The sequence below is a fragment of the Hyla sarda genome, chromosome 3 (genome assembly GCF_029499605.1).
Source record: "Hyla sarda isolate aHylSar1 chromosome 3, aHylSar1.hap1, whole genome shotgun sequence".
In the NCBI taxonomy this organism is placed as follows: domain Eukaryota; kingdom Metazoa; phylum Chordata; class Amphibia; order Anura; family Hylidae; genus Hyla; species Hyla sarda.
The window spans coordinates 200,210,043-200,225,867 of NC_079191.1; the positions used below are offsets into that span (position 1 = coordinate 200,210,043).

The following is a 15,825-nucleotide window of genomic DNA, read 5'->3' on the forward strand; positions in this document are numbered from 1 at the left end:
GATCAATGGGATTCTATGGAATCCCATTGATCTGTATGAGGAATCAAATGATTTTTCCTAAAAGTCCCCGAAGGGGACTAAAAGTGTAAGAAAAAAAAAAAAGTTAAAAAAAAGTTTAAAAACACACATTAACATCTTCCTTATTAAAAGTTAAAATCACCCACCTTTTCCATTAAATTCCATATAAAAAATATATAAACATAATAAAAATAAACATATGTGGTATCGCCGCGTGCGTAAATGTCCGAACTATAAAAATATATCATAAATTAATCCGCACAGTCAATGGCGTACGCTTAAAAAAAAAAATTCCAAATTCCAAAATAGCTTATTTTTGGTCACTTTTAATACCATAAAAAAAGGAATAAAAAGCGATCAAAAAGTCAGATCAAAACAAAAATGGTACCAATTAAAACTTCAGATCACGGCGCAAAAGATTTGCCCTCATACCGCCCCATACACAGAAAACTAAAAAAGTTATAGGCATCAGAAAAGGACAATTTTAAATGTATACATTTTCCTGCATGTAGTTATGATTTTTTCCAAAAGTACGACAAAATCAAACCTATATAAGTAGAGTATCATTCTAACCGTATGGACCTACAGAATAAAGATAAGATGTCATTTTTACAGAACGGAAGCCCCCAAAATTTACTAAATGGTGTTTTTTCTTCAATTTTGTCGCACAATGATTTTTTTCCCGTTTTGTAGAAGATTTTTGGATAAAATGACTGATGTCATTACAAAGTAGAATTGGTGTCGCAAAAAATAAGCCATCATATGGATTTTTAGGTGCAAAATTGAAAGGGTGATGATTTTTAAAAAGTAAGGAGGTAAAGACGAAAGTGCAAAAAGACAAAAACGCTTGGTCCTTAAGGGGTTAACTGCTTTGCAACGGTATACTCTCTCCATTTCTGCAGTGACCTCTAGCTCCTGTTGTCCTACTGGATTGGACCACAGCTCCCTGTCTTTTCTATGCGGTTGAGTTGTCTTAAACCTTTTGGTAAAGTTGGTTTAGGTGACAAATTATTCTGTTTTCTGATTATAAAATCCGCTTTAACCACTATCTCTCTTGTCCTACATACATCATTTCCACCAACTACTGGTTGTTCTCCACTATTTATTAGGACTGCTAACATGGCAATGTTGCTAAGAAGCACAGAAACAGGAGTGACCGTTCTTTTCTGGAAACTCTCTCTATGTTCCCTAACTATGTTAAAGGGGTACTCCCTCCCTAAGACATCTTATCCCCTATCCAAAGGATAGGGGATAAGATGTCTCATCGCGGGGGACCCCGCTATCTCGCATACAGCACCCATTTCTGGGAGCTGCATGCAGCGCTGCAGCCTTGGAGTCTGCCGGTTCACGACTATGGGGGAGGAGTATTGTGACATCATAAATCCGCCCCTGTGTGATGTCACACCCCGCCCCCGCAATGCAAGTCTATCCCCTTAAGGACGCAGTCCATTTGGGCCTTAAGGACGCAGACAATTTTATTTTTACGTTTTCGTTTTTTCCTCCTCGCCTTCAAAAAATCATAACTCTTTTATATTTTCATCCACAGACTAGTATGAGGGCTTGTTTTTTGCGCGACCAGTTGTCCGTTGTAATGCAATCACTCACTTTACCATAAAATGTATGGCGCAACCAAAAAAATACTATTTGTGTGGGGAAATTAAAAAGAAAACCACAATTTTGCTAATTTTGGAAGGTTTCGTTTTCATGCCGTACAATTTACAGAAAAATGAAATGTGTTATTTATTCTTTGGGTCAATATGATTAAAATGATACCCATGATAACATACTTTTCTATTACTGTTGTGCTTAAAAAAACACAAACTTTTTAACCAAATTAGTACGTTTAAGATCCCCCTATTTTGAAGACCTATAACTTTTCATTTTTCTGTATAAGCAGCGGTATGAGGGCTCATTTTTTGCGCCGTGATCAGTACTTTTTATTGATACCATATTTGCCTATATAAAACTTTTAATACATTTTTATCAAAATTTTTTGGGAATAAAATGTTATAAAAAAGCATCTATTTTTTTTTTTTTACATTCACGCCGTTCATCGTACGTTATCATTACCATTTTATTTTAATAGTTCAGATATTTACGCACGCGGCGATACCAAATATGTATATAAAATATTATTTTTTAACACTTTTTGGGGGTGAAATAGGGAAAATGGGACAATTTACGTTTTTAGTGGGGAAGGAGGTTTTTTCACATATTTTTTTTTACTTTATTTTTTTACTTTTATTTTTACACTTTAATAGTCCCCATAGGTGACTATTAATAGCAATTATTCGATTGCTAATCCTGTTCAGTGATATGTATAGGACATAGCACTGATCAGCATTATCGGTCATCTTCTGCTCTGGTCTGCGGGAAGGCAGATGAGAGCAGAAGACTCCCGGAAGGCAGCGGAGCCAGGTGAGGGGACCTCCGTCTGCCGTTCTGGATGATCGGATCGCCGCGGCAGCGCTGCTGGCGATCCGATCATTCATTTAAGTGACCGCGATGCTGCAGATCTGTATTGATCACGGCATCTGAGAGGTTAATGGCGGACATCCACGGGATTGCGGGTGTCCGCCATTACCGTTGGGTCCCTGGCTGCGATCAACAGCGCCCCCCTCCCATAGACTTGCATTGCAGGGGCGGGGCATGACGTCACACAGGGACAGAGTCGTTTACGCTGTTCTAAGTGTATATGTCAGGAATGTGACATGACAGGTCAGTTAGGTACAGTATGTTGCTGTAAAATGGGAAGTGTGTTTCAGCCAGGTAAGATTCTGTGGCATAATAGGTGAGTTTTTGTCAGGTATGCTGCTGTGACATTAAACATTAGTTTCATTCAGGTATGCTACTGTGACATCACAAATAAGGCTCAGTAAATTAACCGATGTCATGAATGGATTTCCCTCAGGTGAGCAGTGACATCACAATCCGTCTTTCAGCCTCAGGTGCGTAACTATAGGGGGATGCAGAGGTAGCAGCCGTAACAGAGCCCTGGTCTCTAAGGGCGCCCCAAGGCACATCTGCCCCGTAAGAGACCGGTATTAGAAATGGCAGATGGGTCCTTTTGCAGATTTGGCATTTGGGCCCAGAAGCTACAAGTTGTGCCTCTGGTCAGCCTATATACTGTTCTTACACAGGAGCTTTCTATTATTGCTGTGACCACCCCTTGCATTAGTTATGTGTTATAGGACCTCTGGATTAAAGAACTAGATTTATGTAGTATTTTCTTTACACTTTTATTTCTACATATTATCCGACTACTGACATTCTTATCTTCTACTACCAAAAATATTAAAATGTGGGAAGAAGTTCCTAATGTTACAGTAGTTTATACGTGTGAGACATGAGTTGATGCAGCAGCTTCATAGTCTTTGTGGATAGTTTGCACAGACAGCTCAGGAGTTTAAATAAACCCTTTCGACTCACCTGACGTGTCCATCCCTGGTCAGCGCCGCTGAAACCCTTTGTTCCTTGGAAGTGTTCACCTGGTATTGTTCGTATGATTGGGGAGGCTACAGACCGGGCCATATACTCACTCACGCTGACCATTGTTGTGTGTGAGCTCAAACAACCGCCTTTGGTAAGAGTTCCTAAATTCCCCATTGAATTACACATTGGCGGTTTTACGCTATGGATCGCTCTTCCATCTCTTTATAGCTCAGGAGTTATGACCAGGATTTCACATTTATGCTTTTATCCCTGGTAGATTTATTTCCCTTTACCCCTACTTTGGGCCTATTTAAGTCAGGGAAACACACATTAGGGATTTCAGATCGCCATTTTCTGTATTACCGCGAACTTCATGGTTGGCCTGTGAAGGTTGTCATGGTGGACAATAATGGCATAAGTCAATATGACAAATCATCAATTGCCATGATTTGTGGCCTAGTCTGAGCTTCTTCCATTGTTGAAATGTTAAACAGTGATTTGCATTGCATCTATATATAATGCAAAATAATAGAGGAATACTGCTTTATATGGCAAATCTCTTGTAAGACAGCTGAGGATAGACCCCAGGAATCTATTGCCTTAAAGGGGTACTCCGGCCCTGAGACATCTTATCCCCTATCCTTTGGCGACCACGGGGCCAGAGTATCGTGACGTCACGACCCCGCCCCCATGTGGCGTCACCCCCCGCCCCTGCTATGCAAGTCTATGGGAGGGGGCGTGACGGATGTCACGCCCCCTCCCATAGACTTGCATAGCAGGGGCGGGGAGTGACGTCACATGGGGGCGGAGTCGTGATGTCACAATACTCCGGTCCTGTGGTCGCCACCCAGCTGTTTGTGAACTGGCACCGCGGCGTGCAGCTCAAACAGGTGGGTGGCGAATACAAGATTGCGGGGGTCTCCAGTGGCGGGACCCCTGCGGTGAGACATCTTATCCCCTATCCTTTGAATAGGGGATAAGATGTCTCAGGGCCGGAGTAACCCTTTAATCTCTTCTTGGTCTCTTCCTCAGGACTGTACACTGTCATGATCAATACACACAACAAATTAAGTAATTATACTTTTAATAGCACTAAAAGAGGGTACGGGGGAGGAATGATTCATATCAGTTACTTACACTTTCAAAATGCATTTAACAAAAAGTGCATGAGGCACATAAGTTACCAGCATTTGTGCTAACAACAATTTATAGGGTGTATTGTATGTGTTAAATAATCTTCTAAACTTGCTCTACTTTTCCAAGCACTCACAATGTATTGATCCTCATGATATACTGTCCTGGTGAACAGACTGCTAGGGTTTTCTAATGTATAGATGTAATTGCAACTAATAACCCTTTTGGTTCATATCTTGTATCCACTGGAAGTTTTGGGTCAGCAGTGCTGTCAAGAAGGATCCTTTATGAATGACTTCAATGACTGCACCAAGAACAACTGAAAAAAATCCAACATGGCAGATAAACTTTTTCACAGAATTCTGCCTTCAGTCTGCATCTGTCAATCTTACACATGTCACAAAAATACGCTGAAGGCTGATGCAGAAAATGGTCTAAATCAGCATTTTTAGGCCATTCAAAATTTCTGGTGTATTGCCTACAACTTGCAAAAGACCTATGTTAACTCAAAACAGCTATTCTTGAAAGTAATAGAATGACCAGACTGTCAGTCCAGGCCTGAGGTGAAACTTTCTGCAGATTTCTTTGTCCTACATCTACACTATACAGACACTTGTTTTCCGTAGTGAACCATCACAAATGTGATTAAGAGTAGGGTCAGACTTGCCGTAATTTGCTGCTATGTATTTTCCTACCCATTGAAGTCAATGGGTAGAAAAATATGAAGCTGATTTTGCTACCCATTGACTACAGTGGTCAGGAAAATATGTTAAGGGACCCTATCCTAAGAGTTTATACTAGGGATCGACCGGTTATCGGTATGGCCGATATTATCGGCCGATAATCACGATTTTGGGCATTATCGCTATCGGCAATTACCTTGCCGATAAGCCGATAATGCCCCGCACTGCCCCCCCCACCGCACCGCGACCAACCCCCCTCCTGACCCGCCGCACCGCGACCACCCCCCCGACCCACCGCGTCGCACCCCCCACCGTAGTGCTGGGCGGTATACCGGTATGGATTTTTGCCCATACCGCTATACCGGTCGGGCCCCTCCCCCACCCTCCGAGTCAATAAAAAAAATAAAAAATAAACTTACCCATAATGGGGGTGCTCAGGGCCATCCATCCTTCCTTCCTGTAGTGTCCGGCGCCATTCCGGGTGGAGGGTGCACCGGTACGGGCTGTCCTTCTCCGGGGGTCCTCTTCTCCACTCCGGGCAGGCTCCGGCCTAGTAGACTGCATAGACGCTGCTACGCCGTGACGTCAGGTGCGTCGCTGCGCACGGGCGTCACTGCGCAGCGGCATCTATGCTGCGCTACTAGGCCGGAGCCTGCCCAGAGTGGAGAAGATGACCCCCGGAGAAGAAGGACAGCCCGGACCGGTGCACCCTCAACCCGGAATGCCGCCGGACACTACAGGAAGGAAGGATGGATGGCCCTGACAACCCTGACAGGTAGGGGAGAGAAGCGGGTGGTGGTGGCGGCGGCCTATGGCACCGCAAAAGCCACTGCAGTGCATTGATTCAAAGCGCCCACTTTAAATCAATGACCTGCAGCGGTGTCGAGGGGGGATAAATAGCCGATAACTTATACCGGAATATCGGTATAAGTTATCGGCTATCGGCCCTAACCTCCACCGATTATCGGTATCGGCCCTAAAAAAACGATATCGGTCGATCCCTAGTTTATACCACAGCAAATGGATTACAAAAGCTATGGCTTACCTGTTTTATGCTCCCTTAGGGCAAATCTGTGATGCTGATGCTGAGGTCTATTATGTCTATTGAGAAAGTGCCTTATAACAGAGAAGATTCCCTTTAGTATGACCATCAGAATAGATCCTGACCTATACATGTAGTTAGCTGCTGCCCGTAATGTAGAAGTACAGTATGTAATAAGCTAAACTTGAACTTATGGGTTGACAGAGGAGATGCATGTCAGGGGGTGCGAGTGACCAGACATTACCTCCCCCAGACTACTTTTCAGTGATAATTTTTAACTCTATGGTTGGTTCAGATAGGAGACCACCTTTAGGCTATGCTCACACTACAGAATGTCTGTATGGAGTCCCTCCGTGCGGATATTCCAGACACTGTGGGGCGCTAGGACCGCACAGGAATGCACAGTCTCATAGATGGCAATGCATTCCGTGCGGACTCTACACAAAGAATGAGCACGTTCATTCTTTCTGCTGACACGGAAAACAGAATTTCTGTGCCGGAAACATCTGCCACGGAAATTCCACTGTGTGCACAGCAGAATCCCATTGAATTCAATGGGACTCTGCTGCAGTAGAATCTCCGTGCATGATTCCAATGCGGAATTTAGCAAGGAAATTCTGAGGTGTGAACATGGCTTTAGCCTGAGAAAATCAGACCTTTCTGTTTACTGTTTGAAATAAGTAATCCACTGTAAGAAATACAACACTTCATTTCATGGGACTCCAGGGATGTTGCCTTGAAGTCTTTTAAAATTCTGGACCACCAGGGTTATAATATTCATCACTTTCACTTCCTTTTGTCACTAGTGATGGAATGTATTAACCTGTTAACCACCCTAGAATACCAGGAATACAATGTATTCGGAAAGTTTTCATACTCAACTTTTTCCATTTTTTTTTTAGAATGTTAGACATTATTTGCTAATTCACTGAAAAAAAAAAAACTAAAATATTGCATTGATATGAAGGAGGTGGGAAACCTGTATGAGGAGGGGGATGGTCCCGTAGGGTAGTTAATAGAAAAGCATACTAGATCCTCATGTGATTTGATGCATTTATATTGATGGATATTAGTGTGTTTGTTTTATGTTGTTCTATACTGTATGAATCTGCGTGTATTAATATACTGTCACAGTTCACAGTATAGGGCTTTGATATAGCAGGATAAATAAAACTATCATTTAGTGCTTATGATTATTGGTAGCCTCAGTAGAGGCTTATTGATTATGAGTATAATTAAAATGCATTGTTATAGATACATAATTTTTTCTTGTATCCTGCTGCAGATATGCCCTTTAGCCTATGTCTAAGTATGCAGTATGGGCTAGGAAGGAGTATTAAATACCGCAATGATCAATCTATAATGCAGCAGGTATGTAAGGAGGATTGCTGGTGCCAAGTTAAAACTAGGCATTAAAGGGGTACTCCAGTGGTAAACTTTTTTTTAAATAAACTGGTGCCAGAAAGTTAAACAGATTTGTAAAGTACGTCTATTAAAAAAATCTTAATCCTTCCAGTACTTATTAGCTGCTGAATACTACAGAGGAAATTATTTTCATTTTGGAACACAGAGCTCTCTGCTGACATCACGAGCACAGTGCTCTCTGCTGACATCTCTAGGAAAAGGTATCCCCTATCCCAAGGATAGGGGATACGTTTCAGATCGCGGGGGTCAGACCACTGTGGCCCCCACAATCTCCTGTACGGAGCCCCGGCAGTCAGCGGCAAGGGTGCGTGTCCGACCATGAAGTGGCAGCCAACACACCCCCTCAATACATCTCTATGGGAGAGCCAGAGCGTTGCATTCAGCAGACTCCGGCTCTGCCATAGAGATGTATTGAGAGGGGCGTGTCGGCCACCGCGTCATGCGGTGGACAACACGTGCTATTTCGGCAAAGAGCCAGGGGCCCTGAACAGGAGATCCCTGGGAGCCCCAGTGGTCTGACCCCCCACGATATGAAACTTAGCCCCTATTCTTAGGATAGAGGATACATTTTCACATCCCGGAGTATTCCTTTTAAAGGGTACTCCGCTGGAAAACAATTTTTTTTTAAATCAACTGATGCCAGAAAGTTAAACAGATATGTAAATTACTTCTACTTAAAAATCTTAATCCTTCCAATATTTATCAGCTGCTGTATACTCCACAGGATGTTCTTTTCTTTTTGAATTTATTTTCTGTCTGAACACGGTGCTCTCTGCTGACACCTCTGTCCATGTCAGGAACTGTCCAGAGCAGGAGCAAATCCCCATAGCAAACGTATCCTGCTCTGGACAGTTCCTGTATGGAACACACAGCAGTTGATAAGTACTGGAAGGATTAAGATTATTAAATAGAAGAAATTTTCAAATCTGTTTAACTTTCTGACACCAGTTGATTTAAAAAAAAAATAATTTCCACCGGCATACCTCATTAAGGCATTACCACTCCCATACAGGTCATGGCGTGGTTTAAAATGCATTGACCCATGGACTTCGTCGTTCCAGAAGCATGTTTGCTGAATAAAGTTGGATTGTTTTATTTTTCTACTGTAGTGCAGGAGACCTTTCTATATTAGTTATCACTGTATATTTCACCTAGAGATTTACTGTCTGAAGGAAATATTGTTGAGAAGACTTTTTGACAATAGTCTAACATGCATAATTTAAATTCTTTACTCTATTATACTTTATGTATAACAAAAACTATTTTTGATATATTGTTCACTTAGCTAGCTATTAGGCTGGGTTCACACTGTGGAATTTCTGGGCAGAATTTCTGCCGGAGATCAAGCCGGCGGCACTAGGACTGCCCGGACTGCATTGCCGTCCCCAAAGATGTCAATGCATTTCTGAGCAGATCTCCCAAAAGATCCACCCAGAAATGCATTGCAGTCTATGGGGACGGCAATGATGTCCGTGCGGTCTTAGTGCCGCTGGCTAAATCTCCGGCAGAAATTCTGCCCAGAAATTCCGTAGTGTGAACCTAGCCTTAGTCCTAGCATTTATTTTGTACCACTTCTTCCTTCCAGGTTCCTGGTAAGTTTTTTTTATAGCTTCACTTATCTCTAATTACCTCTATTTTCTTTTATTTCTTATTTATCTCCAAAAGATATGAATGTAAAACAAAACAAACTAAAGTAGACAAATAGCATTCCACTTTAATACGCTGAAAACATGGTGATGTTTTATTGTGATTACCGAAATCTGTTTCCTTTATTAGTGACGTTTCTTTTTACAGTATTTATAGTTGCATTTATTATAGATTTTATATACTTTACCATATGTAGCTTACCTGCCATGTCGATGGCAAATGGTCTGTCTGCTCGCCATCCTGTGTACCAACCCACAACTTTTCCATTTTCTACTAATGGACGTTCATACCGTCGCCCACCAACAAGGCCTACTGGCCATACTGAGACTTTCTGAGTTGTGCGCATCTGTAAAGAAATATGAATATCATATAAATAAGGTAAAAGCTTTACTGTTTAAGGGTATGTTCACACATTGCAGACATGTTGCTGATTTGCTGTAGATTTTTACTACCCTATTGAAGTTAAATAGAAAAATTTGCACCATGTGGGAACATACCCTAAAGGAACATTTACTTAGGTCAATGGTCCACTCTACTTTTGCTTTATAATTGGGGAGGGAGATGACAATTGAAGAATCCTGCTTCCCTCCCCCAACAATCTACAACTAAAAAAGAACAAAACAGCTGTATTATACATCTATTGATGTGTTGTACATACTAATGCTATATACATTCCTCATATGTATTCACAGTCATGTGGCCCCATTGTTTATTGGCTCTTTGCTGTGTACGCTGCTTAATGATGTATTTTTGCAGTAAGAGCCCGGAGCTAAAATATTACAAAGATATTTTGTTAAAGAAACACGTATGTATTTGGGTTAAAATAACCTACCACTACTACGTATTCAGTGTAACCTCTGACAGGATAGTGTTACCGAATCATGCAAGCTCCAGTCACAAGGGAAGAAAATGATGTTACATTTGATGGCATTTTCATGCCCTTGGATGGCATAAATCCATGCATGGATTTAATGGGTAGTCAAAAAAAAACTAGTTCTGGCTGTTAAAAAATCTGGCACATCTGTACACATGTGGCCTCTGTTTGGAGAACTTGACCACCATGGCCTTGACCATATGGAAGAAAGACTACAGCGGGGATATCACAAGTAGGAATGCGTGAGGTGCCAATTTATTTAGCATACACACAACATGTTGTAAAGGTGCTCTAGCATTATTCACCGGGCATATTGCCAATTCTGACCTACAGTTTTTACACATCCTTCTTTGTATTTTTTACTCTCCCACATTGTTATAATAACACTGAATGATTCCAACACAGAATTCCAATCCAAGAGTACAAAAGCAGCAAAAAGTTACCAGAATGAATAATATTTCATCAAGAGATTATATTTCATAAAGGGATTTCAGAGGAAGATTATCTTTTTCTGAATTAAAGGGGTACTCTGCCCCTAGACATCTTATGGATAAGGGAATAAGATGTCTGATCGTGGGGGTCCTGCCGCTGGGGACCCCCGTGATCTCCCTGCTGCACACGCCGTTCGTTTAGAGCATTGGGTGCAGCTCCGGAGGCTCGTGACGTCACGTCCATGCCCGCTGGTGACATCACAGCAACGCCCCCTCAATGCAAGTCTATGGGAGGGGGCGTGACGGCCGTCACGCCCACTCCCATAGACTTGCATTGAGGGGGCATGGCCGTGATGTCACGAGCGGGGCGTGACCGTGATATCATGAGCCTCCACCCCCTGCAGTGCTAGTCATCCGGCACGGAGCGAAGTTCACTCCATGCACCGGATGTCTGGGGTTCCGCAGCCGAGCGATCAGACATCTTATCCCCTATCCTTTGGATGAAAGGTTAAGATGTCTAGGGGCGGAGTACCCGTTTAAGCAATATATGGACAAGGTAAAAGCGCCAGGAGTTCTCTTTCACCTTGTACCTATACAGTATAGATTTGGAATATGGATAGTTTAGTTTTTTTTCTGAGTGTTGCCTGTCTGTTTTAACAATGACACAGGATTTAAATACCCTATTTTATCATGCAGAAATGCATTTGAAACGAAAATCTCTAATCCCTTAATGTGAAAGCTGGCACGAGAGCAAAGGAACCTGAGGTGCGTGCCTCCCATTTGTAAAACCTTTACAGACTTTTCCACATTAAACACATCATGGAGCATTTATTCATCTTTCACGGATTTCCAGGAACATTTTAGACTGATGGTCTCTTTGAATGTACATTTATATGTTTGGCCTTAGAGAAAAATGTTGAGAGATAGATCGATAGAAAGCAATCAATATTAGGTACAAGCAAATACTATACACAAAAAACATATGACAGTTGATTATTCTGCTATATGACAGGTTATGCTGCTATGGGGCTTTTCACATCTTTTTAAAATGTTGGACCCAAGGCAGCATCCCTTATACCAGAAGACAGGCTACATATTATTCTACTAAATGTTACTAACTCAATAAACATTGGGTTATACATTATATAATGTGCACGTTATTATTACTGTTATTGGAAAATGTAACTAAAGCTCAATCTTGCCTTAGTTAAAAACATAGGTTCACCTTTAAACATCGTACTGTTCTGTTTGTCTATAGATGTAAAATGTTGACCAACGGTGCATAAACATTGTATTACTTACAGGGCTGATGTAAGGATTTTTGCCACCCTAGACGAATGCTAATTTTTCTGCCTATTGGTCCCACCCTTTGACATGCCCCATCTTACTTTTGGGGTGACACACTGTAACAAACCTCCTCGCCATGTCATCACCTTACTACTGGAGTCACACACTGTAACAATCACACTCCTCATGTAATCTCCTTACTACTGGGGTGACACACTGCAACAATCACACTCCTCATGTAATCTCCTTACTACTGTGGTGACACACTGCAACAATCACACTCCTCATGTAATCTCCTTACTACTGGGGTGACACACTGCAACAATCACACTCCTCATGTAATCTCCTTACTACTGGGGTGACACACTGTTACAAACCTCCTTTTCATGTAATCACCTTACTACTGGGGCGACGCACTGTAACAACCCCTCTCCTCATGTAATTACCTTACGACTGGGGTGATACACTGTAACAAACCTCCTTCATATGTAATTACCTTAGTACAGGGGTGACACACTGTAACCAACCTCCTCCCCATGCAATCTCCTTACTACTGTGTTGGCACACTGTAACAAGCCTCCTTCTCATGTAATCTTCTTACTACTGGGGTGACACACTGTAACAAACATCCTTCTCATGTAATCTTCTTACTACTGGGGTGACACACTGTAACAAACCTCCTCCTCATGTAATAACCTTACTACTGGGGTGACACACTGTAATAAACCTCCTTCTCATGTAATTACATTACTACTGGGGTGACACATTGTAACAAACCTCCTCCATATGTAATTACCTTACTACAAAGGTAATACACTGCAACAAACCTCCTCCCCATGTAATCTCCTTACTACTGGGTTGACACACTGTAACAAACCTCCTCCTCATGTTATCTCCTTACTACTGGGCTGACACACTGTAACAAACCCCCTCCTCATGTAATCTACTTCCTACTGGGGTGACACAATGTAACAAACCTTCACCTCATGTAATCTCCCTACCACTGGGGTAACACACTGTAACAAACCTCCTCATGTAATCTACTTACTACTGGGGTGACACACAGTCACAAACCTCCTCCTCATGTAATTACCTTGCTACTGGGGCGAAATATAAAAGCAAAAAAAAGGCGCTCCCTGTGAAGAATCATACGTGTTGGATGTTAATTATACAGAGGGGGCACAATGGCCACTTACCCGCGCCAATTGTGTACCGGCATACACAACAATGGACAGCATGTAATGAATGACAAAATATTTATGGACCCATCTGCAGCATTCCCGTGAAGATTAAGGAGACCATGGAACTTCGGAGAGACCGGGAATTTTCGTGGCGCTGATCGGGGAGAAGTCAATCAAGGTGCGTGCATCAAGATAAAATTCCTTTAATGGTTAAGGTGCAACGCGTTTCACTGCGCAGGCACAGCTTCCTCAGGCAGGAGGAAGCTGCGCTTGTGCAGTGAAACGCATTGCACCTTAACCATTAAAACTATTTTATCTTGATGTGCGCACCGTGATTGACTTCTCCCCGATCAGCGCCACGAAAATTCCCGGTCTCTCGAAGTTCCATGGTCTCCTTACTACTGGGGTGACACACTGTAACAACCCTCCTCCTCATGTAATTACCTTACTACTGGGGTTCCACACTGCAAAAAACATCCTCCATATGTAATTACCTTACTACAGGGTGACACACTGTAACAAACCTCCTCCCCACGTAATCTCCTTTCTACTGGGTTGACACACTGTGACAAACCCTCTCCCCATATAATCTTCTTACTGCTGGGTTAACATACTGTAACAAGCCTCCATCTCATGTAATCTTTTTACTACTGGGTTGACACACTGTAACAACCTCCTCCTTGTGTAATCTTCTTACTTCTGGAGTGACACACTGTAACAAACCTCCTCCTCATGTAATCTACTTACTACTGACAAGCTGTAACAAACATACATAATCATGCACTTACACATGGTGTAAGAATCCACACACAAGCCCCCATCGACTGTCAGTAGTGCCATCATTGTCCTCTATAGCCCGAGCATTGGAGGAAGGCCGAAGACGGAGTTGTGATGTCACGAGACAGAGGACATTAGCGATCCTGCCTGTCTGCCTCTGAGAAGCCTGTTGCCGCTGAAAGCAGTACTCTTCCAAGGCGGACAGACGTGATCACTCAGGAGAGATGAGGGGGTTGGGGCGGATGTATGGAGGCGTGCACAATGTCAGGATGCTGGATGGACATGACCTGCCTGTCTGCCTCTGAGCTGGCACTGCACTGCTCCAGCATGCAAAAGGCTGCAGATTAACCCCTTAACGACAATGGACATAAATGTACATCATGGTGCCGTGGTACTTAACGCACCATGACGTGCATTTACGCGCCTCCATGACCGTGGAGCACCAGCCAGGGACCCGCCGATAATGGCAGACATCTGCGATCGCGTTAATGTCTGTCATTAGCCCCTCAGAAGCCGTGATCAATACAGATCACGGCATCTGTGGCAGTGTGGTACATTGAATAGATGATCGGATCGCTCGCAGCGCTGCCGTGGGGATCCGATCATCCAGCATGGCAGCCGGAGGTCCCCTCACCTGGCTCCGGCTATTTCCTGGGGTCTTCTGCACTGGTCTGAAATCGAGCAGACCAGAGCAGAAGATGACCGATAACACTGATCAGTGCTATGCTCTATGCATAGTACTGAACAGTATTACCAATCAAATGATAAAGCAATCAAGTGTAAAAAAAAAAAAAGTAAAAAAAGGTAAAATAAAATTTTTTTAAAATCCCCTCCCCAATAAAGTAAAATGTCCGTTTTTCCCATTTTACCCCCCAAAAAGCATAAAATAAAAATAATGAATACGCATATTTGGTATGGCCGCATGCGTAAAAATCTGAACTATTAAAATATATTGTTAATTATCCCATACAGCGTAACGTAAAAAATTTTTTTTAAAGTCCAAAATTGCTGCTTTTTTGTCACATTGCATTCCCAAAAAAATTTATAAAAAATTTATAAATAGTAAAACCTAAGCAAAAGTGGTACTGATAAAAACTACAGTTCATGGTGCAAAAAAATAGCCCTCATACTGCCCCATATACGTAAGAATGAGAAAGTTATAGGTGGTTAAAATAGGGCAATTTCAAATATACAAATTTTGTTAAAATGGTTTGAGATTTTTTTTAAGCGGTACAATTTTAGAAAAGTATATAACATGGGTATCATTTTAATCGTATTGACCCACAGAATAAAGAAAACATGTCATTTTTACCAGAAAGTGTACAGCGTGAAAACAAAACCTTCCAAAATTAGCTAAATTGCGGTTTTCTTTTCAATTTTCCCACATAAATAATATTTGTTTGTTTGCGCTGTACATTTTATGGTACAATAAGTGAAGTAATTACAAAGTACAATTGGTGACACAAAAAACAAGCCTTCATATGGGTCTGTGGATGGAAATATAAAAGTTATGATTTTTAGAAGACGAGGAGGAAAAAACGAAAATGCAAAAATAAAATTGGTCTCGTTTTTAAGGCCAAAATGGTCCTGGTCCTTAAGGGGTTAATATGGTTCTGGGGGAAGGATTTGGTTAGGGGGTGTGATGGTGGTGATGGCTGGGCAGGTGCTTTGGATGAGCACTGGGTGCTTCGGATGCTGGCTGGCTACTAACTTTCTTGCAGCTGGCAGAGCAGCATCCCCATTAAGATAGCACTCTAGGCCGCTGCCTATTTTGTCTATAGGCAGAATTGGACCTGATTGGACCCCTTAAGAACACAACTTGTTTTGGCCTTGAGGACAAAGCCAATTTTCATTTTTTTCTTTTTTGCTGTTACCTCCTTACCTTAGCCATCAT

General features: G+C 42.2%; 1 protein-coding gene across 1 annotated transcript in view; it reads right to left on the reverse strand.

Moving 5' to 3' along the window:
* The window catches only part of B3GAT2 (beta-1,3-glucuronyltransferase 2), a 173,178-nt gene that overhangs the window by 60,286 nt on the left and 97,067 nt on the right, over positions 1 to 15,825 (reverse strand). The window contains exon 2 of the mRNA XM_056565841.1: positions 9,583 to 9,727. Coding sequence (XP_056421816.1) covers positions 9,583 to 9,727 — 145 coding nt within the window. The remainder of the gene's footprint in view (positions 1 to 9,582; positions 9,728 to 15,825) is intronic.